The sequence below is a fragment of the Camelus dromedarius genome, chromosome 6, assembly GCF_036321535.1.
Source record: "Camelus dromedarius isolate mCamDro1 chromosome 6, mCamDro1.pat, whole genome shotgun sequence".
In the NCBI taxonomy this organism is placed as follows: Eukaryota; Metazoa; Chordata; class Mammalia; order Artiodactyla; family Camelidae; genus Camelus; species Camelus dromedarius.
Genome location: NC_087441.1, coordinates 18782142 through 18804490, shown reverse-complemented (window position 1 = coordinate 18804490; position 22349 = coordinate 18782142). Strand labels below are relative to the sequence as shown.

The window sequence follows — 22349 nt, the reverse complement described above, 5'->3', positions numbered from 1 at the left end:
CAACATTATGAAATTATACAAAGTAAACAAAACCAAGTAAAAGTAACAAGTACGATAATTTCAACACAAGGCCCACTCTTGCTTCGACTGATTCAAGAAAGTTCTGGTTGTCAGTGGGCAGGCACGTGGTGAAGAAGTTGGTCTGGGTTTATGCCCTCTCCTGTCTGCTCATCTTCCTTCTATTTCCAAGCCTCCTTTATTCTCTTATGTCAGTTGCTCTTTTCTCCCCAACAGCTTAGTCCTTAGGTTCCTTGGACCCTGTGTTTCAGCTCCCATACCCTTAATGGTTCTCTCCTCCCTGCCCTCCTGCCATCAGACTTTCCCTGCAGAGCATCTGGGCGGGCTTTGTACCATAGAGCAGACTGAATTGCCCAGAATGCTCCTGAGGTGTGAATGACCTTTAATAATCTCAGGGGTGATCCACAACTGAATGAAACACTTCAATGCAAAGAGCTAAGGCTAATCGTGGGTATTTCAAAATTATGCTTGATCCAGTATGGATTTCTTTTCTTGTAGGGCAATTTCTAGGCCCATCCAATCATCCAAAGTGGCCTATTTGAGGCCAGCCCCTCAAATAGGGAATAGTGGCTCAAAGTGCGGTTCCCCAACCACCCTGACCTAACCTCATGGGTTGCTTGCTAAAACTGCAGGTTCCTGGGACTCACTAGACCTAGTAAATCAGAATTTCAGGTAGCTGGCAGGCAATCTGAATTTAAAATGTATTCCTCAGTGATTCTTAAGTTTACTAAATTGTAAGAACCTCTGCTTTGTGCTAATTATCCTCTAAAAATTTCATACCTTTTTTTTTTTGCTTTTTTAGTTATATCACAAAGAATTTTGTTTATAGGGGTCTTTAACTCGTACAAGTATTAGATATTTGACTGAAGAATTTAGCAACAATAATTAGCAAATATTCTAGTATTGTTATGTAAGCCACAGAGCTGTACTTTTTTGATCTGAAAAAATAAGAAAAGGTAAATTCTCTACCTTATGTCCCTCTCTTAAATGCTTCCATGTGAGGATTTACTCATAGCCAACACCAAGGATAAAACTGAAGGAGTGCCTTGCTTTTTTAAACATTGTGTATTTCCCTGTGTTTTTATCGTTTAGAGAGAAACTGCATTTAGATAACTCTTGCATTAAATTTGGAAAGAAAGTTTTTTGTTTTTGTTTTTGTCTCTTATGTTAAGATGCAGTTCCCTGTATATGAACAATATCTATGTTGAATCAAGTCTTTCTATATTATATACCCCTACATATGCAGATATCTTTGCATATAAATCTATATATACACTACTCATATCATCATATTTTCTCCTATGTCCAGGGCATTATCCCAGGGACATCAGCTGAGTTTTCTTGAGTTTTCACTGTTCTGTGGTGACTGTGGGGCCACTCAGAGTCAGGGTTAATGGGCGGCATTCCCATCACTTTCTCTGAATGCTCTACATCCATCTTTGGGGAGGACAGACAGAACCCTATTGCAGGCTAATGTCCCTGCTGCACGGTCTGCAGCTGGAATGCTGGTTGCAGGTGCACTAACTGCTACCCACGTCCCGCTCATCTGCCTCTACTCTCGCCTCCTCCCCAAGCTCCACTCTCAGGCTGTGGAGGAAGACCACACTGTCTGCACTATGGAAACGCAGTCCTCTGGGGTCAAAATCTCCCACTAAATGTGATTTCTCTACTTACAAAGAAACGGGGAGCAGGACCAGCTTGGGTCGGCTTGGTCATCCCATCAAAAGGAAGTTCTTTGGCCTCTTTTGCCCATGGCCTACAGGGTGTATCAGTCTCTGGGTGAGGGAAGAAGGGCTAGAAACAGATAGGGCACGAGTCCCCAAGTAAGGCACCACAGGCCACTGAAGCTGGGTGTGGCTGGAGTCACTCTCCATACAGATGGCACCCATTGGCCCATATGCCCCTTTCCTTAGGGCCTTCCGGAAGCCCAGCTAAACATCCTCTCAAAGCTTGAAAACTCAAAAATTCTAGGTCCCCAAATGACTATGTTTTCTAAAATCCTGAGTTAAATTAATATTTGTGTAGCACTTTGAAATTCCGAAGTGCTTTTCACTTACATAATTTTAAGTAATGAAATCCTCAAACACTCCCAAGTGGTTTTATTTTAAAGGGAGAAATCTGAGTTTCCATCAGCTCAACCAGGACACAGCGCTCGATGAGCAGCTTTAAGGGTCTGTAGAATTATCAGTTAAAAGAAAGCTCGGTCCCCCTCCATCCAGCCAGACTCAAATAGCGCTTGCTCTGTCCTTTTCTTCCTGCGCTTATCACTAATCTTACAGATCCTTACTTATTTACCTGTTTTATCTCACTTTCTAGATTTGAAGCTTTTTAGGGCAAGATCTCTATCAGATTTATCTTTGCGTTATTCACAGTGCCAGCGGATCTGGCAGGCCCCAAATTGGCCTTTGTTGAATGAATGAATGAATGAATGAATGAATGAAATTGGATGAATAAATGATACCCATTTCCCATGAATCTTTTGGATTTTATTTCGCTTATGTGAAGGAAATCCCCCCCAAGGAAGGAAGCTAAGCTAGAGACTTTATGAGGAGCACTGTCTTTCAGGATCCCCCCTCTCCAACAGCATAGGGACTGCGGAACGTCCCGCTTTGTAAATGATAAAAGACTAGGGAGTATTTTCTGAAAAATTCCTCTAAGGCTCCTAGTGGTTCATCTTTACTAACTCGTAAATGTTTAGCTTTTAAATATTAAACCAGCAATAAGCCAGAGCCTCCTTATCAACCACCACCCTTTCCTGTTTGTTTATACGAACTAGGAATTTAGGTTGCTGGTTCTTTTTTTTTTTTTTTTTGTCATCTTCCAAGTGTGATAATCATGTAAAAGAATTTCAGGAACACATCGGGAATGAAGTATATAAATAAGAAAAATGCACACACACACAACCAACTCATTTCTTCCCAGATATTATTCGACCAACCCCTCAGCCTTGAAACAGACTCCGTAATAGATGTGTGTTTGTATATTGATAGAATAGACAGTCAGCGCAAACACTATTTGTACGTATGAACGAATGTAGAACTAAATTTCAAGTTTTTCTTAATATAAAAAAACGACACTAAGAAAATTATATAAAATGAATATACCCTTGGAAGTAGGACCAGAATTTCCTGAACGTCAACACACTGAGACGGGTGAGTGTACGGGCAAATGAAGATTCCTCGCCTAAAGGAGGAAAAAAACAACATCCCAGCTAGAGCCTGGGTTTGCCTGAGGGGGTGTGACTCACATTTTCGGATACTCTGAATAAAGGGGATCGCGTCAGCGCGAGGCATCCACGCTGGCTCCCGGCTCCCGGCACGCACAGCCCGCTCCCGGAGCCGCGCCGGGCGCGCCGCCCCAGGCTAGCCGAGCGCTAGACCGGCTGCTGCCGGCCGGGCGGGCGCTGATTGACGGGGCGCGCGGTCAGGTGACCCCCGGCGCCACGTTCCCGGAGCCCAGCCTGCAGTGGCCGCCTGGGCCGGGCCCGGGCCGAACCCGGAGCCGAGAGGGGCTGATCTCCCGGAACAAAGTTGCCGGCCCCGCGGCGGCGGCGGCGGCGGCGGCGGCGGAGGGGGAGAGCAGAGGGGGAGCTTTTGCTCTGGGGCGACGCCGGGCAGCGGGCCAGGCTTGCTCGGCCAGCGGCTCCCGGGGAAAGCGAACTCCGGGTGCCCGGGCGCGAGCCGGTTCCCGGGGGCGGCAGCGCGCGCCCCGGCGGTCCTGCGCCCCACCCTCCCTCCTCGGCCTCCGGCACCCTTCTCCCCTCTCCAACAAAGGGGCAGGCCGGCGGCGGGGAGGAGGAGGAGGAGGAGCCCGAGGAGCGAGCCGCTCGCGCACGAAGTTGTGGAGTCGCCTTTCCTCAGAGGAGGGGAGCGGGGAGCGGGCAGCCGCAGCCTGCCGCGGGCTTTCTCCCGCCGAGGGGCGAGGAGGAGCCTCTGGCTCCCGAAGCCGATTGGGGAATCACGGGCAGCGGTGCCCCCCTTCTTTCGGGTCATTTCTGCAGACGGAAACTCTAGTGTTTGGCAAACTTGGTGCCTGCGCGCCCGTTCCAGGTTTGCACTTGGACTGTTTTGTTTTTGGTTTTTGGCGGAACTACGGGGCAGGAAGATTGCACAAGTGAGGGGCGTTTTCAGTCGGGTGTCAAAATTTTTTTTCTTTTGAATCTTGTCTGGTTTTCCATATTTCCTTAAAAACAAAAACAAAAACAAAAAAAAACCGACGCACAGAGCCCACACTCACACACACCCCTGCGCTTACTACGTCCCGAACACACCACGGAAGCCCTCGGCCCTCCCGGGACACGGTGGCGGCGGCCGCAGGCGAGGCGGGCCCGCGGGTCACGGAGCAGGTAAGCCCATGCATTATTACGCCTCCGGCTAGGTAATGCGACCACAGCCCCGGGGAAATGGGGTGTAGGCTGCGGGGGGGATGGACTTTTCTGCGGCTTCTGCACCTAGGATCAGCGTCCCGAGCTCCTTCTCAACATTGAGTCTAAGATGTTACCAACTTTTGCGAGCACCTTCCTCGTAATCTCCGTTCAGTTCCCCACGGCGGGATAGAGAATGCCAGAAAAGTGGAGAGAGCTCGGACAAGGTCCTGCGGATCCGTTCAGTAGCGAACGACCCAAACGCCCCCGACTGGTTCTGGGCTTCTCGATTCCCGCAGTTTTCCTCTTCTCTGGGATGAGAGGGTCACTCATCCGTGCCTTGCGCGGTGAGTGGGCCAGTGATCTCCAAGAGGGGACGTGGCTTCCTAGGAGGGCCTGTCACACACTCAGCCCAGGGAAGGCGGGGCCCGGAGGTGTCCGCAAGGACAGGGTGGGGAAGGGTTCCCAGCCATCCGCCTGGCAGGAAACGTGCTGAACTCCGGGCCGTTGCTGCTCCCGAGGGTGGGGCTTTGGAGAGGGGGCGAGGGGCGCTCACTCCGTGCGTAGTCCCGCGCGGTCTCCTCTTCTGGTTTTCTGGACCCTTGGCATCTCTTGCTGCAGCTGGTAAGGTAATTCATGCCCCTGTGTGGCTCCAGTTCCGAGGCTCTGGTTGCCAAAGCCACTTTAAAAACCAGGACAACGCTAATTTTAGGCGATGCAACTTTTACAAGGCACGCTGTTAAAAGTAAAATGTTTTCTCCAAGCCCCAGATTACGAGAGGGATTCGTTCCAGGGTTGTTTCAAGGGGAGGAGAAAACGTGCCCGACTTCCAAGAGCCAGGGCCCCCCCATTTTGCTTTACATTGAACTGGGGAGCTCCGGGTCTAATCTAACAGCCCCGCTCTCTGGGATGCCCCGGGGAGAGTCTCCTCTCTACCAGCCTCCAGGTCACCTGGGAGGGTCAGTTGCCGTGGCCGGCGTGAACCGAGTTCGGGGGAGTCCCGATTCCCGGGGTCCGGGTGGGAGCTCGTGGCCCCTGGGACACCTGGCAGCAGCCGCACCAATTCCTTTGTAACTTGCATGGGCCTCGGGAAGTCGGGTGGGTGGGCCCCTCTGGGCTGGTTGCTGGTGGCCGGGAGGAAGCAGGCTGCCGATAGCGCCGCGAGTCAGGCGAGAGCTGCAGGAATGCGAAGCTCGTGGGTGCTTCAGCTTCCAGAGAACCCGGCGGCGAGGACCACGGCTTACGCGGAGTCATTCCCCGCCCCCTGGTCCACATTTATGGAGCCGATGAGACAGCTCTTTAACTCTCCTTCAGGTGTTTACCTAAATTTATTGCCCCTTTACTCAGTATTAATCACACCAGTATGAACCTTCCCTTGGAGCGCTTCCGAGAATGAATGGCAGTTCTTGACCCTGGGCGGTGTCTTTCGCTAAGTTTCATGCACAGCGGCAAACAGGCCCTCTGGGCTTCCCTTTCCAGAATCTCTAACATTCTTAGGTTTGGGTTCCCAGTGTAAATGAATGAATAGGTTTTTTGCCTAAGGCTTTCACTGTATTTCCATCATAACTGCACATTGTTAAACATATTTGTATTCTCACATTTTGTAATTTCCAAAATTAAAAGAAAATTATAACATTAGTTTTCCTTTAAGGCCATCCTCCATACTTTCAACCTAGGTTTATGGCCACACGCTCCTGGCTTCTGGTCCATATGACAGCCAGAGATGTTCTGAAGAAAGAATTGGTGAATGTAGAGTCCAGTGTGGGTTTCAGTGAGAAAGAGCTGGCTAAACTTTGCAGAACATCATTATGAGGAAACAGAAGATAGAGCAGAGGTAACAGTAAGTTACAGTTGTAAAGGGCTGAACACTTGTAAAGCAATATCCCATTCATTTATTCTTGTTCTCACCTAGCTTGGTGTGGCAGACCACCTGGCTTCTATACTATAGATGTGTAAGTGGAGGGTCACACATTGTTCGTGATGAAACTTTGATCCTTTCTTCTGACAACCAGTAATAAAATTGCTGCCATATGGTACTCAACCTGGCGACCCCTGACCGTTAGTGGCAACAAGTGGCAGTCAGTGGCTGTGTGTCACTGGTAAAATGGTCTTCTGTGATACTCCCTTCTTCTCATTCTTTTCTTGTCCTCTGATCTCCGTTTCTGCTGTATCTTTGTAACATGTGAAGGATTTTGATTATTAAGAAGAGAAAATTTGAGCGATTATCTTCAGGAGTGGCAGAATCAAGTATGATGATGAAGGAATAGTAATATACAAATGAAATAAAGTTCTGTGTGTTCAAACAGTTTACTTTTCTCTTTTGTGGAATAGGAAACGTCTTGAGAAAGTATTGAAGACCCTTGGCTAAGACCAGATATGAAGGAGAACATTAAAAATAGCTCTCCAAGGGAATAGTTGCTTTCAAGTAAAGAGAATTTTGTAGAGTAAAGCTTTTTTTCCTGAATAAAATTTTATGTGCATTCTTCTGAACAATGCGTTTGATTGTTGAATATAATAAAATACACAAGAGTTGAGCAAATCTTTTATAGTGGTGTACCCTTCCAAAGGAACTTAATTACATAATAATCCATAAAGTATAACAGTAGTGACAATATAAAAATGAAAAATGTTTTTATATTCTCACAGAATCTGGCAGACTGATGATCCAACCTATATATGCCTCCCTACTGGAGAAGAAATTGTTCCTAAAGCTTTAGCAGTCCACTACAGTTTTCATCTGCCTCACTTTATTTTTTTAATTATTAAAAATATTTTTTTAATGGAGGTATTGGGTTTATTGAAGCCAGGACCTCGTGCATGCTAAGCATGTACTCTACCACTGAGCTATATCCACACCTCCTGCCTCAAACACTTCAACACTTAAAATGTTTTTCTAAGGTAACTTTGCCCTCCTTGTTACTAGAACACAGCCTTTTCCTAACTGGTAAGGAAAAAACAATATTTTATGTATTTATATTTTTATAAATAATATAGTGTTTCCTTGAATGTTATATGTTATAAAACATGAAAACTTCTAAATATTGCATAAATATGTAAAAGGAAATATATTAAAAAATAATAATGCCATACGGTGTGTCCTTGAATTAAAGAACTGTGTTGTCTAATCCTAGCTAGCAGTAAGCTCTGGTTCTGATTTCTATTGTAATATGTGAATTAATGTCTGTTATTTGCAGAGTAATATTTGGATGTGTTGATTATTATATTCCCAATTAAATGATTAATTTATTTAACTGGCACCTAGGGTGCCCTTAAGGGGCTGTTAGGATATAGCCAAGCTGTTGAATTTAAACTTGAATTCTGATTCTGCTTGGGTTGTTGGGGCATTGTGTACCAGAAAGCATTCTATTGTTGACATTCTTACAAGGTGGTTCTGCAGGGTGGAATCCTCAATTCTATCCTAAATTTTAAAGATGCCTCTGGCTAATTAATTACTAAAGATTAAAATTATTTTGAGGGGTATCTATTCTCAGCAGAATTCACATGATGTATTTTCCAGAATAAGATCTGTGTCAATGCATATAGCATGTTACTGTCCAGATTTATATATAATTCAGACCATTAATGAGATCAAGTTTTTTTTTTGTTATATCTATCTATATGTATATCTATATCTATATATATATAATACACACACATATACATATATATATCTCAGAGGCATCTCAAATTCAGTAAATCCAATTCACACTCATTATTTCTTCCTTAAGAGGCTCATCCTCCACTGTTCTCCAGCTCAGTGGATGACTCAATTGCCCTAGTCAAATTGGGCAGTCATTTTGCACCTCAGTATCCTGAACCTCTCATATCCAATCACTTCCCAAATCCTATGAACATTCTTTATTTAATATCTAATATCCTACATGCCCACCCACTTCTTTCAATCTACCTTTATTTAGGCCACAGTCGTGTTGCTTTTCAGCTTAAAACCACCTTCTGGATTGCCACTGCTCTTTAAAGAGAGATCCAAAAGCATTGACATGGTCTACAATGCTCTGTCTCTGGTCCTGTCTACCTTCCTCACCTAGTTCAACAGATCTTTCTTGTCTATCTTCTTTCCAAAAACACTGGCCTTTGCTCAGATCCTTGAATGCTCCATGATTCTTCCTGCCACTTCACATGGGAGCCTCTTCTACTCTTCCCACCTCTCTTTTTTTGCTAATTAAATTCATCTCATCTTTGAAGGCTTGACTCAAAAGTCACTCCTTCAAGAAAGTCTCTAATTGCCCAGGGCAGGTCAGATTCCTCTGCTGTATGCTCATATTACTCTATGCTTCTCCTTTGTACATTTGTAACATATCAGTATTGTAATGAAATAATTCATTATATGATTAATTGCTTGGTGTCTATGAATTTCAAAACAGTAGAGGCTGTCTCTTTTTTTAATATTTTTATTGAAATATAGTCAGTGTACAATGTTGTGTCAATTTCTGGTGTTCAGCACAATGCTTCAGTCATATAGGAATATACATATATTCGTTTTTATATTCTTTTTCACCATAAGTTACTACAAGATATTCAATATAGTTCCCTCTGTTATACAGTATAAACTTGTTGTTTATCTATTTTATATATATTAGTTAGTATCTACAAATTTCGAACTCCCAATTTATCCCTTTTCACCCCCCTTCCCCACCCTGGTGACCATAAGTTTGTTTTCTACGTCTGTGGGTCTGCTTCTGTTTTGTAAATAAGTGTGTCTTTTTGATAGTCATATTTCCATTGCCCAGATCACTGCCTTACACATAGTAGGGACTGAATAAATATTTGCTGAGTGAATGGCTACTATGTATAACTATATACAATTGTACTTGACTCTATATATAATGTATATATAAAACTTAATATGCATAGTCATTTATATAGTCATTATACATATAGTCATATATTACATGGCAACTTATACATTATAGTCATATTTTCATTTTCAAATTGGTACTTTACATTTTTCATTTAGGTATTGATGTTGATCATTAAAGAAAACTGAAAGTTTTAAAAAGAAGACCCTGTAAAATCTTTGGATTATACTGAAACTCGGCTAAGATGGCCAAGTATGGTGAACATGAGGCCAGGGCTGACGATGGGCAGAACGAGTTCAGTGACATCATTAAGTCCAGATCTGGTAAGTGATGGAAGCTTAAGAATGTGATTTATTTTTATGCATAAACTACTTAGAAGTTTTTTCCGGCTTGTTTTGTACTACTCTTGTAAGGCAAACTTCTTTTGAGAAACGTAATTCTGACACATGACTACTATACTGTACAAGGTAATAGAATATCTCTGCTTTTCCTATTTTAGTTTCTCAACCCAACTTGGTCTCATGGTATGTTGACTGGCATTGCTTGCTTGGTGAAACTGCCACCCATAGTTGAATACTGTTCATTTATAAGGCTGCCCCTTGAACACAAAAATGCAGCTTAAAAAATGAGGCTTAAAGTAGGAAGTGCCCCCAAAAGGTGTCCCCCACCTGTGCTTCCCTTTTTGAAATTTCTTACGAACCTTCTCAAGGAACAGTTTTCACCTAAATAATCTAATAAATCAGACTAAAACAGATTAATAGTTTTCATATACACATTTAAATTGAGAATGTCTTCCAATCTTTGTATAAAACTGAGTGCTTTTCGATTCTGGCTGTACAAATGAATCAACTGAGAAGTCTGTTTTTTTTTGTTTTTTTAAATGCAGATGCACTGGCTCCACTCCAGACCTGTTGAATAAACATTTCATTGTTTTAAAAAAGATTCAAATATGATCTGAGGTAGACTCTAAGGGGAGATATTTTTGAGCAGCCAAGGCCTTTCTAAGTTTTGAAAATTACACAGAACTCCACCCTGGGTGTGAACACTGTACTTAACTAACTTTGAGAGTTACTTTGGGATATAAACTTACATCCAGTGACACTTTAAAACCATAAAAGGAACCTAAAGTCTGCTTTAGCTGTATGAACCATCTTTATATTATGCTAGGAAGTTATTTCTTATTTATGAATCTGCAGAAATATGCCCTGAACAAAAAGAAATATGTACTGAAAATCAGCTCTAAATTAACAGAGATACACATTTAAGATACACATTTCCCAGCATAAAACTGGTGTCGGTTGATTGGTAAAGATTTTGGTTATTACAGTCTTGGCTCTACGTATGTAGCTAAGTATTATGTAACTTGAAGGATCTTTTAGGGATACAGCTTAGTACCCTATTTTAAATTATGCTCCGAGGATGTTTTATTCCTCCCAAATTCTTTTTGTTTGAAATTCTTCAGTAGCATAAAGTACTATGCAGATATAAGAGATTATTAATGTAGCGTACAGAATGTATATCTAGAAATATGTAAATGTAACAAGGAGGAAGATAGAAGTGAGACAATGTAATGTATCCCTGCTTGTCATGATCTGTAAATTGTGAGGAGTTACGTTCTTAAGTAGTTTTCTGAGTCAACCTCCATTATAGTAAGCCCTTTGCTATTTATAACTATATACTTTAGCCATGTCCATAAAAAAGTAATTATATAAATTAAAAAATACTAGATATATATATATGATGAGTACACATAACTTCGAAACTATTCCTTAAATTAAAAATGGTCATTTAAAAAGACTGACTTCTCATACACTATTGAGGGATAGTTGGGTAGAAATTATGACGTATTTTTAGCGTATGCATGCTAATTGGCTGAGTAGCTTTGTGTTTGGAGTTTTCTTCCTAGGGAACACACAAAAACATACAAGCAAAAAGTTGATCATAGCATTTTTATTACAGAAAAAAATTGGAATCACCATAAAAATCCAGTATTGAAAATTGAGTAAATCATAATTTAGGGAGTATTTATAAAGTAGATTATACATTCATAAATATATACATATGAACATAACAGTATGTTCTTGATATTGTTAAGTAAAAAATGTGTGCAATATGAAGTCATTTATGTGAAAAATATTTTTCAAAAAAGTTTAGCAGAGTGTACACTAAAATGTTAATAGTGCTCATCTTGACATTTGGGGATTGTTTTTCTCTTTTTGCTCATATGTACTTTCTAAAACTTTTCAGTGAGGCTGTATTACTTCTTAATATTTTTAAAGACAAATTGCTTTGAGTGTTTTAATGCCAAGGCGGTGACTATTACTTCTTTTTTTGATGGCACCTACTTCAAAACACATTGAAAAGATAGCTGTTGCATTGTTGAGATCTGAATCACATTCTTTCAGCTGGATTATGTTGCAAAAAGTAGGTAAATTTGGGTTTGAATGGGCCTGTTTGTTCCAGTCTTGCTTTCTGGAAGGCACTTTTTTGATTCTTTTAAGGTAGATATTCATATAGTGGTCATTTCTCATGGTACTCTAAAATTTACATATTGAAGAGGGATTTTTAGTTCAGATTAAGTCAAAGGAATCATCTACCTATAATGTATATTTTTTAAAGTTGTTCCGTGGACCTGTTCCGTACTGAATTTCTTGCTTTTTGATTTTTTTTAAAGGAGTGTTTTCCTGTTAGAGAATTTTAATTCTAATCTGTTCCTCTAGGTTTCTTCCTTTTGGGGGACTGGTTGTGGGGTAAGGGGTAGAGATTGGGATGGGAAAGAATTAATGTTGAGAGTATTCTGATAAACTCGATCTCTTGGTTTATAAAGATTCTTTTTCCTTCTGGAATCCTTGGGTTTGAACAGTCTAAAGCCTGGTATTATAAAAATATTTTAAAATATTTATGCATTTTATGTTAAGGTATTAGGATTGTTTATATTGCCCTCATTCAATGTGAATTTGCTTTATGCTCTGTGTGAGATTTAATCATTTTTAAAGTTATTTTCACCATCTAAACAGAAATTTGAAATATCAAGAGTAGATAATGAAATAGCTTCATGAATGTAAAACTTACACATTTCTTTATGGTTGTAGTACATTTGCCTTGGATTTGAGTGAATTACAGAGAAGAACTGGAAAGAATATGACCTTTATAATTTAGGGGTTGGGGCCAGGTTAAAGTAGTTCTTCTCTAACTTGAAGACATACAAGTCAAGTTCATCCATCATCAATGAGTGCATTTTTGACAGCTTGAATCAGTGGGCTTCAGAAAGCTTAACAATTTAGTAAATATTTTGAGAGTAGGCCAAGAATAAGAATTTTTTTTTTAAGTGAAATATGTTGTCAATGGAGTCTGTAATGCATAAACTTCTGCTTGGAACATTTTAAAGGTGAAATAATAAAATGATTTGAAATACATGTAAAATCAAAGAATAGCCTTGCTGCTATTTTATTCTGTCAGTAGCTGACACACTTTCATGCCACTAACGTAGAATAAGTCAATCTTTTCTGTTCTTCTTAGCGCTGTTGTGTTAAGTTTTAGCTCAGAGTGCCCTAAAGAGGGTAGACCTCAGGGCTAAAGGCTGTGGCAGCTAGCTCCAGGTGAGGATTTGGACTGTTAGGGATTTGAATCATAGACTCTCAGATGGGAAAGGGCCATTTGTTGAATGAATTGTCAGTAAACTTTATATCTTTGTATGATTCAAAGCATTCTTTAAAAGCCTTTGGGCAGGAAGCCTGAGTGTGACAGTTTTATCATTTCTTCCTTCACCTTTTCTCTTCTTGTGTAATCCTGGGATCTAGTTGTTGAGGGAACCTTAAGATGCCACATGACCCGGCTATGCCTGTGCAGTGATTACCTAGACTCTGCTTGCGCACCTCCGGTGATGGGCTCTCACTGATGATGACGAGGATGATGATGATGATAATTACAATGATAATTCTAGCAACTTACACTTATTGAACACATACTGTGTGCAAATATGGTGCTCAGAGTTTAATCCTCATAATCCCTGTTTTACAGATGACAGACATGAGCCACACAGAAGTAATTTGCCACACTGGCCTTCTTTTTATTTCTCCAAAGCCCCAGTCATGCCTACCTCAGGGCCTTTGCACATTCCTCTTCCCTTGCCTTTGCCTAATGAGTTCCTTCTTGTCACCTCTCATGAGAGAACTTCCCTGCTGACTTTAGAAAGTAGCTCTCCCAGTCACTCTTGACTGCCACCTTATTTAAATTCCCCATATGCACTATATGGCACTTTTCTTGTTTTGTGTGTTTGTTAATGTACTTCCTACTAAAATTTAATTCTGCAAGAGCATGCACCAATACATCAGTGGCACCAAGCCCAGTGTCTAGCTCATAGTAGGTGAGCAAGGAATGTTTATTCAATGAAAAAGGCTACAGAGCTAGAAAGTGCCAGAGCTGAGATGAGAACTCAGGTGATCTTGCTCCAGAAACCCTGCACTTGACCTCTAAAGAGTGCCCAGTTTTCTAGTTTACAAGGTAGCTTATTCTGTTGCTGCTGGATGACTTTTTCATTTTGTGCCTAAATCTATTCTTTACAAATTTTGTAGAGTATTAATTGTGTTCATACATCCCTCTGCCTCTTCCACTGTAGTTATAAGGTTGAGACCCTGGGCAGAGCTGCTCCAGACTGCTGGCTGGCATCAGAGCCCTGCCAAGGGAGGGCCCTTTGCAGGAGACACAACCTGCTGCTCCCCTTCTGATTACTGGCTCTGGTCTTTGTCCTTCCTTGTTAAGAGTTAGCAAAGGGGAAAATACCGGAGGACAGGCAGTCTTCTTCTGGGTGGAGAGTAGAGAAATTGATAATCTGTTTCTGATGTGAATTCCCTTTTCTCTTTCCCTCTGCCTGCTGCTCAAGGCTTTTAACTGGCTGATTATAAAAAGGTAGTGGATTTCAGATGCACTGCGATCTGGCACTATTTAAGTCCTGGTCTGATGCCCAGATGGGTATCTGTGGCGTTGAAAAAGTTGGTAGAGGTGCGGGGTGGGGGAGGGTAGAAAGGAGAGGCCAGTGACATAAAAATAAAACAAATTATTTAATATGGAATATCATACCTGGTTACATTTATAGCAAGCCTCCTAAAAAAATGCTATGCTTGCATAAAAATAATCTTGCTTAACAAGATGCGGTTTTATGAAAATATGAGGAAGGTTACTTTACTTGTTTATCTTTCAGAGGCCTTTCATTAGAAAAGACAGTGGTTACGTTGTACTTTAGGGAGTCACTGGTCTAGTTCTTTTTCATTTAAAGAAATATCTGTGAGGGGATTTTCCTAAAGAGTTTAAGGGACTGTGAAAAATAGTTCTTTCTTTTTTCCTGAAGCTTTACTTGGCTGAAATACCTGTGCTTTGAAGGGAGTCTTTGAGTAGGTTTGGTTTTTTCCATGAGCCCTGGGGATTTGTGGTGAGGGACAGGAACCTTGATGGAAATTCAACTCGGGTAGAGGAGGGCAGCTATTCTTGTAATGCGCATAAAAATATTTTCTGTGTTTGTACCTCATTATGCTGAAGGAGTGCCAGCCTAGAAAAGTTTTCTGTGTTCTCATGATTCTCCTGACCTGTGACCATGGTTGTGAAAGCTGTGTAGGCAATCCGTTCCCGAAGGAAAAACATGAATGGTGGACAATGTTGTAAGCAGTGGAAGTACGTTAATTCCATAGACAGAATGGAAAGCTTAACCTTATGGAACCTTATCTGAGCCCAAATTTGAACTAGATGCCACTAGGATGATTTTCTGGGAACAAGGGAACATGCAAGATCATTGGAGCGGTTGTAAATATTAGTTAAAATTTTGTTGTGAGAGATTACTCAGGTGGCTTCAGATGTATTGGTGAGATTCTTTTTTCCCCTCAAGCTGTGTGTGTGGAGGCTGAGGTATTTACTCTATTACCATTTTTTTTTTTTGTATGCCTTAGCTGTTTAATAATAAATACAGTCCGTTCAGTATTTGAAACATGAGTCAGTGTGAGTTTTTAATGTATATTTACTCAAGGATGGCTGTGAACTGAGGAATCTAAGCCGCATCTAGTCCTTTCACTTTTCCTTTGTCTGCCCCTGGGTTTACATATGTCCAGTGCAGGAGGCAGGTAGTTTCAGCCTGCATGTAGCTGTCCGGCCTTGGCTCTGGTGCCTTTGAACAACCAAACACCTGAGGTTTACTTACACTCTGTGGGACTTCTCTGTAAGGAGCTTGTTCTCCCAGCCTGGCTAATAACGGGGATTGTGTGTGTGTGTTCATTTGGCAGCTAAGATAAAGGTCTAGGGTAGTCCAACTTTCACATCTGTTTTGAGAACTCAATTTGTGGGAAGAGAAGATCAGATCAGTTTTGTCTGTCACAGTCACGGAGCTCAAGGTGTAAAGATCGAGAATAACTTACATAGGTGAGTATTTCCAAATGAAAAAATAATTTTTTTGTGGGCTGATTATGATGATTTCTGTCCAGTAATCTTAGCATTTAACTATGGAACATTATTTTCCCCCAAAGAACAGGAAAAAAGTACGTAATGACATTTCTGTTGTAGCAGAGAAATCCAATAAAAAATATGACTTTGGGTCTTTAAAGTGGCACAACTTTGAAATAAATACCGTGGTTGAAAGAGTGCTGTCTCTTTAGAGCTTCTCTAATTCCATAGTTTTGGTATTGGCACTTTTCTTCCATGCCATCCTCTAATTAAGACTTTGGTGTGGGACATTTATGTGAAGAAGACTTGAGGGTGGCTAGCATTTGGAGGTTAATACTGACTGATTTTCTCGCTTCTCGTCGGCTGTGTGTGAGTCATGTTATTTAACATTAATTCAGTAATTACATAGATGTATGCATATGCTTTTATTTTGAAATTCCGGTTTTGGGCTCCACCCCTATTGAGTTGCTAACTCAGGCCCCATGTCAGAACCACCTTTTGGGATTCCGATTCAGTCACATGGGGTGGGTCCCAGCATCTGGAATTCTAACAAGCTCCGAGGGTTATTCTGTTTAGTGCTGTTGATTTATGGACAAAGGAGGCAGGTTTAAGACTCTTGGAACCAAAGTGAAAGTGGTCTGTGCATTTCAGAGGAATGAGGAAAGCTGTAGTCAAATGTTGAAGATTATTTCTGCTTACAAACTCTTCTAAGTAATTTTAGGAGGCAGTGGACTTCTTGGGAGGAGGGTATAGCTCAAGTAGTGAAGCGCATCCTTAGCTTACACGAGGTCCTGGATTCAATCCCCAGTACCTCCATCTACAACAAAAAATAAAATAATAATAAATAAATAAATAAATAGACATAATGACCCCTCCCCCCCAAAAAAGGCAGTGAATCTCTTGGTATTGGACATTTTTTTCTTTTGCCTTATATTCTGAAGGGTTTTGGTTATGCAGAAAGGGATCTTCATTTCTTATTGATTAAACAACCTTCAGGGTGTTTTGAGATGCATAAATTTCTTCTTTGTATGTCATTGTGTGGAATTTGACATTCTGTCTCAGAATTTAATGAGAGCTGTTCCTGAAGCAGTTTTAAGACTGAGATTTACAAAGGGAGCACCTAGTGAGGCCTGAGTGGGATGATGACTTTTATTGGAACAGAGACTTTGGTTCAGAGGTTGACCATGTGCAAATTTGGGTACAATTTTTTCTTGCAGTTTTCTTGAGATGTAATTGACTTACAGCACTGTGTATGCTTAAGGTGTACAGTATATGTATTTAAGGCATAATGATTTGACTTGCATGCAGCATGAAATGATTGTCATAATAAATTTAGTGAATGTCCATCATCTCATATAGAATAAAAATTTAAAAAATAAAAAAAAATTATTTCCTGTAATGAGAATTCTTAGGATTTACTCTTAACAACTTTCATGTATAACATTCAGCAGTGTTAATTATATTTATCATGTTGTACTTATCCATAGTACTTATTTATCTTATAACTGGAAGTTTGTACCTTTTGACCAAAGTGTGGGTATATTTTAATGAACCACTTAGGAGGAAGGCTTTTGAGATTTATTTGAAACAAATAGATCACAAAATAAAACCAGTGAAATCTACCCTGAAACAAATAGACTTAAAAACAAAGTTTGGTTCTAAGTTGTAAACGATCCATGTCTCAGAGTGAATTGTTATATTACCAGTTTTAAAATTATTTTGTCTTTTTAATTGAGATATAATTGACATATACTAGTTTCATGTGTACAACATGATTCAATACTTGTATATATTGGGAAGTGATCCCCACAATGAGTCTAGTTAACATCCGTCACCATAGTTATAACATTTTTTGTGTGTGATGTGAAGTTTTAAAATCTACTTTCTTATCAACTTTCAAATATGCAATACATTATTATTAATATAGTCACCATGCTGTGTATTGTAGCCCCAGAACATATTTATTTTTTAACTGGAAGTTTGTACCCCTTGACCCTCCTTACTCATTATGCCCACCCTGCCACGCCCATCTCTGGCAACCACCAATCTGTTGGATTCCATGAATAAGTGATATGATAAGGTACTTGTCTTTGTCTGACTTATTTCACTTAGCATAATGCCCTCAAGGTTTATCCATGTTGTTGCAGGTGGCAAAAATTCCATCTTTTTTATGGCTAAATAATATTCCAGTGTATGTTTTCTTTATTCATCTGTTGATGGACACTTAAGTTGCTTCCATGTCTTGGCTTTTGTAAATAATGGTGCAATGAACCTGGGGGTACATATAATCTTTTTGAGTTAGTGTTTTTATTTTCTATGGATAAATACCCAAAAGTAGAATTGCTGGATCATGTGGTAGTTCTGTTTTTAATTTTTTGGGGAACCCCCATACTATTTTCCATAGTGGCTGTACCAATTTACATTCCACCCAAAGTGCAAGAATTTCCTTTTTTCTGCATCATCACCAACACTTGTTATTTCTTGTCTTTTTGAAAATCCGCCATTCTATCAGGTGCGAGGTAATATCTCATGTGGTTTTGATTTGCATTTCCCCTATGATTAGTGATGTCGAACACCTTTTCACATACCTGTTGGCCATCTGTGTGTCTTCTTTGGAAAAATGTCTATTCAGACCTTCTGACCATTTTTAAATTTAATTTTTTTTGTTGTTATTGAATTGCATTTGTTCTTTATATATTTTGGATATTAACCTGTTGGAGGAGGTTATCAAGAGGATGTGACTGCTGGTTGACCTGCAAGCAGGATCTGGGCAATCAGGGGCTCCTCATCCCGTCCTCATCCTTGAAACATATGTTCTGCCCACTTTTCCCATACTAGGAGCACCTTCAAGGATGCAGCCTTGAGAGAGTAATGTGTTATTGAGACCATCTGGACTGTATATGTGACTGAATCCCATTGCAGGCTCTGTATAAACTTGTAAGATTTTGGCTGGACAGAGATCTACTTGTCTTGTGGCCGCCCAAGACAACCCTGATATATAAGTGCCCTTGCTTATCAAAGTTGTCACCTCTGGAGTGGTCTGCCTCTTTCTTTGGTCTCTCCTTGCCCTTTGTGTATGGGGGCCAGTTCAAATTTCACTTAGGGAACCCCAAAGGTTATCAATCAACATAACCTCTTATCAGGTAGATGATTTGCACTATACTGCCTTTTAAAATTTGAAATGCAAGTATGACTCAGAGCTGAGAATGAATCCGAGCCCTATTTGGTGTTGAAGGCTCCTCGTCTTACCCAAAAGCCACCTTCCGGGGGCTCTGAGCTAAAACTCCATGTATGCTCTAGTTTACTCTGTTACCCTATATAGTTTCTTCATAGGCATTTGGAAAGTGTTATACTGCAGATGTAAATATATTTATTTTTGTGCTTTTAGTTGTGGTATCAGTGGCCAGTTCTGTAACAGTTCTATGACCCTTAATCAAATATTGAATCCCATTTTAATACCGTGTATGTATAAAAAATCAGTGACTTGAATTATTTTAAGTTGTATGTGCTTTTTCAAGAGCTGTAACCTGTTAGAAGTTAGGTGAGTGTTTATATTTGAAGAATGCATGCACATGCTTGCCCTCTGTCTCGGGCTGGCCTTATGGAGCTTTTGATGTAGGACAGACCTCATTCTGGGGACCTGGGATCAAGGCAGGTTGCTCAGAGAGGGAAACTCATTTGCATGTATGTTTGAATGAAATTTTCAAACATTCAGGGAAGTCTGATGTGGTCCTGTCTTTCTAGCAGCCCTGCCCTCCCCGTCCCGTCCCACCGACTCCTGGTACCCTGTGAGGGCGGCAGATAATGCCGTGTGAGGACTGCCTGTGGTCCTTTTCTTGCCTTTGCGATGAGGCTTGCTTTGTTTCCTGTGCTTGATTGTTCTACCCTCCCCACCCTTTAGTCTGGAAGCCTCCATCTTTCAAACATCAGCATAAATGGCACAAAGCATTCTATTCTTCAATCGACCACAGCGCCAGAATCAATCTCCTTCCCTCTTGTCCACGCTCTAGTTCTATTTCTGGCTCTTGTTGCTTGTGTATGGGTGCATGCTTTCCTAATTTGACATTGTGATGCCAGCCTTTAGCTTAGTTTCCACACACAGTAAGTGCTCAATAAAGGCTTACTGCGTATTTTCATGGTTTAAAAAAGCAGACTTTTTAAAAAAAAAAGTGTACACAGGCTGTGGGAATATGGAAGGAGGAAGGACAAGATTTTGCCTTGTTGCAGGGAACTGAGGTAGGGCTGGTAAGAGGGAGCCGTAAGAGGAAGGAAGTTGAGGTGTGCCTTGAAGGATGCATAGGAGGGTAGCCCTGTGGACAGTGCAGGAAGGGCGTTGCAAGTCGATAGCGAACAATGCATTTTGAGTCTGTAGCTGGTAGGTGAGTGTAGCTGGGGTGTTGTAGATGATGGGAGAGGTTTGGACCAGATTTTGAAGCAGGCTAAGGGGTTTGGGTTTTTTCTCTGGTAGGGAGCCACTGCAGTAGTTTAAGTGGGTTAATAGCTCAACATTGTTTTCAGAAAGATAACTTAGATGACAGTATGAAAGGTAAATTTAGAAGGGAGCAGAGTTGGAGGGAGAAAGGGAGCAGGTAAGAGTTGTGAAAATTGAGGTTAGAGATCATGGGGGCTTGGAGCAGAGTGACACTATAGAGAAGGAGTGGGGGAAAGGATCTGAAAGATGGTTAGCAGTTAGTAACAACATGTATGAAGCCACATTGCAAACATTATGGGGTTTGTTTTATTTTTTTCAATCAGATGTATAGCTTTTCAAACAATGCTATAAATTATGTATAGATTTTTCAATCAGATGTATACTTTAAAAATTATGTTATAAATTGTGTTATAGCACCTTCAGTATTAACTCTTCCTTCAGAATTAATATTCTTAATTAATTTCTACAGTTTGAAGATAGTTTCACTCTTAATTTTGTTGACTACTGCTGTTTTTCTAAAGTTTTGCCTCTTGGTGAGTTTATTTTGGTAAACTGACCAAGCATTTGTCATCTTTTTTATGTGTGTAGCATTTGTCAGAATTTATATGTATATTCGGAAAGAAAGGTCATGATTCAGAAAAAAAGTAGGTTAAAATGAGAAAAAAATTATTCATATTTATATAGTAAAATATAAAAATTTCTTTGAAAAGGTATCAAAGAAAGTTAATATTAATCTCATCTTAAAGAGAAGATAATAGTCTTTGACAGCTAAAAGAAGATCTATGTGTGACAAGAGCCTGGAAAACTATTTCAGAGGAACTTTAATTGAAGAACAGGATGTTTCATGTGAAGATAATGTCATCCAATGTTACTCATTTCAGCTTCAACAGATAGGATAGAGTAAATGCACATTAAAAATAAATTAAGAACAGATGTTGAGAAATACCTTGCATTTAGGGAATAATTAAGTGGTGGAAAGGTCATTAGAGTTCAGTCAATAGAGCTGGATTGTTCAGAAATAATAATTTTTCAGATAACAGATGCTTTTCACAATGTGATGCTCTGCTGTGGAAGTTTGAGGAATAGAAGAAAGAAGAGGTTGTTATTGTCATATTGTTTTTCTTTTGAGGTTCCATCTTTCAAATCCTAATATTCATTAGGCTAACTTTAAATTCTAGTATAGAAGCTGGTATTCAGAATGGTGGTTCCTTTGACCTTTAAGGAAAAACAGAAGGGCTCATTTGAAAATTCTGCATTGTTGGGTTGTGCATTGTGGTAACTGAGGTTTTGATTTGGCCAGTTTAATTGTCTCTCTTGGCTGTGAATCTGGCTTTAAGATTCAGCTCTGTTTTATGTTATGGAGACTGTTAGGGAAGGACTTATTTGTCTCTTTCTATATCTCTATCCCTTTATCTATCTATCTATCTATCTATCTATCTATCTATCTATCTATCTATCTATCTATCTATCTCTATCTCCCAGGAGAGTGGCCTGGGCTGGGATCATATCCTTGAAAATTGGCAGCTGGAGTCTTGACTATTTTCCTGAGTATCTGTGGAACTTTAAAAAATATGCTCTTAAAATTTCTCCAAATTTCATCAAGAACTCTTTTATTTCTCTTTGTGTTTTCTGAGATTTTTGACTGACCCTAGGATGAGCATCTAGAGAAAGGGTAATTTAAGAGATGGTAGATTATGGCAGTGGAATATGAGGAATTAAGAAGTGGTTTTTGATTTTTAATATTTTTGGCAGATGTTGGTACTTGACCCCTTGGGAGCTGACCGTATTTATCTCCCAGTTGTAGGAAGCCGACTTGCTAATGTTGCTTTAGCTAACTTGGTTAGCTTGGGAAAGGAGTTGGGAGGGGTATTAAGAAATGCTTGTGATGTGTACAGAATTTTTACATAAGTGTCTCTGCACATTTCTGGGAAAAAAGTGTCCTCAGTTTTTATTTTTCTCAGAGGAAGCCTAGGATCCACCAAAAAGTTGAGTCTTAATAGGGTTGTCTCTTGCGGTGTTTCAGCCTTTTCTGATGGACATTAAATTGGCGATCTGACACTCTAGCATGGTTTGGGGACCGACACTATTGTCACAACTCAAATTCTGGGCCTTATGCTGCTTCTGTTGTTTTAGAACCATTCAAACAAAAGACCTGATCTCTAGAATTAGGATGGGTAGACACCAAGTTTGAAGGGCAAAATTTCTGATAGTGTTTGACCCAGTTTTGCATATAATGAATTTTTATTTGTTGATGAATCTTTCCCTTTTGTTGCTAAATGTGGCAAATAATCAG

General features: G+C 40.4%; 1 protein-coding gene across 4 annotated transcripts in view; it reads left to right on the top strand.

Annotated features, from left to right (window-relative positions):
* Window positions 1–4223: 4223 nt before the first annotated feature.
* The window catches only part of UTRN (utrophin), a 457624-nt gene continuing 439498 nt past the window's right edge, over window positions 4224–22349 (top strand). For 2 of the 4 annotated variants that reach the window (XM_064486618.1, XM_064486616.1), the window contains exons 1-2: window positions 4224–4363; window positions 9357–9521. In XM_064486618.1, coding sequence (XP_064342688.1) covers window positions 9443–9521 — 79 coding nt within the window. In that variant the 5' untranslated portion in view covers window positions 4224–4363; window positions 9357–9442. Of the gene's footprint in view, window positions 4364–4985; window positions 5006–9356; window positions 9522–22349 lie in introns of those variants that run through there. The other 2 variants (XM_010983720.3, XM_064486617.1) reach the window with 2 other exon arrangements.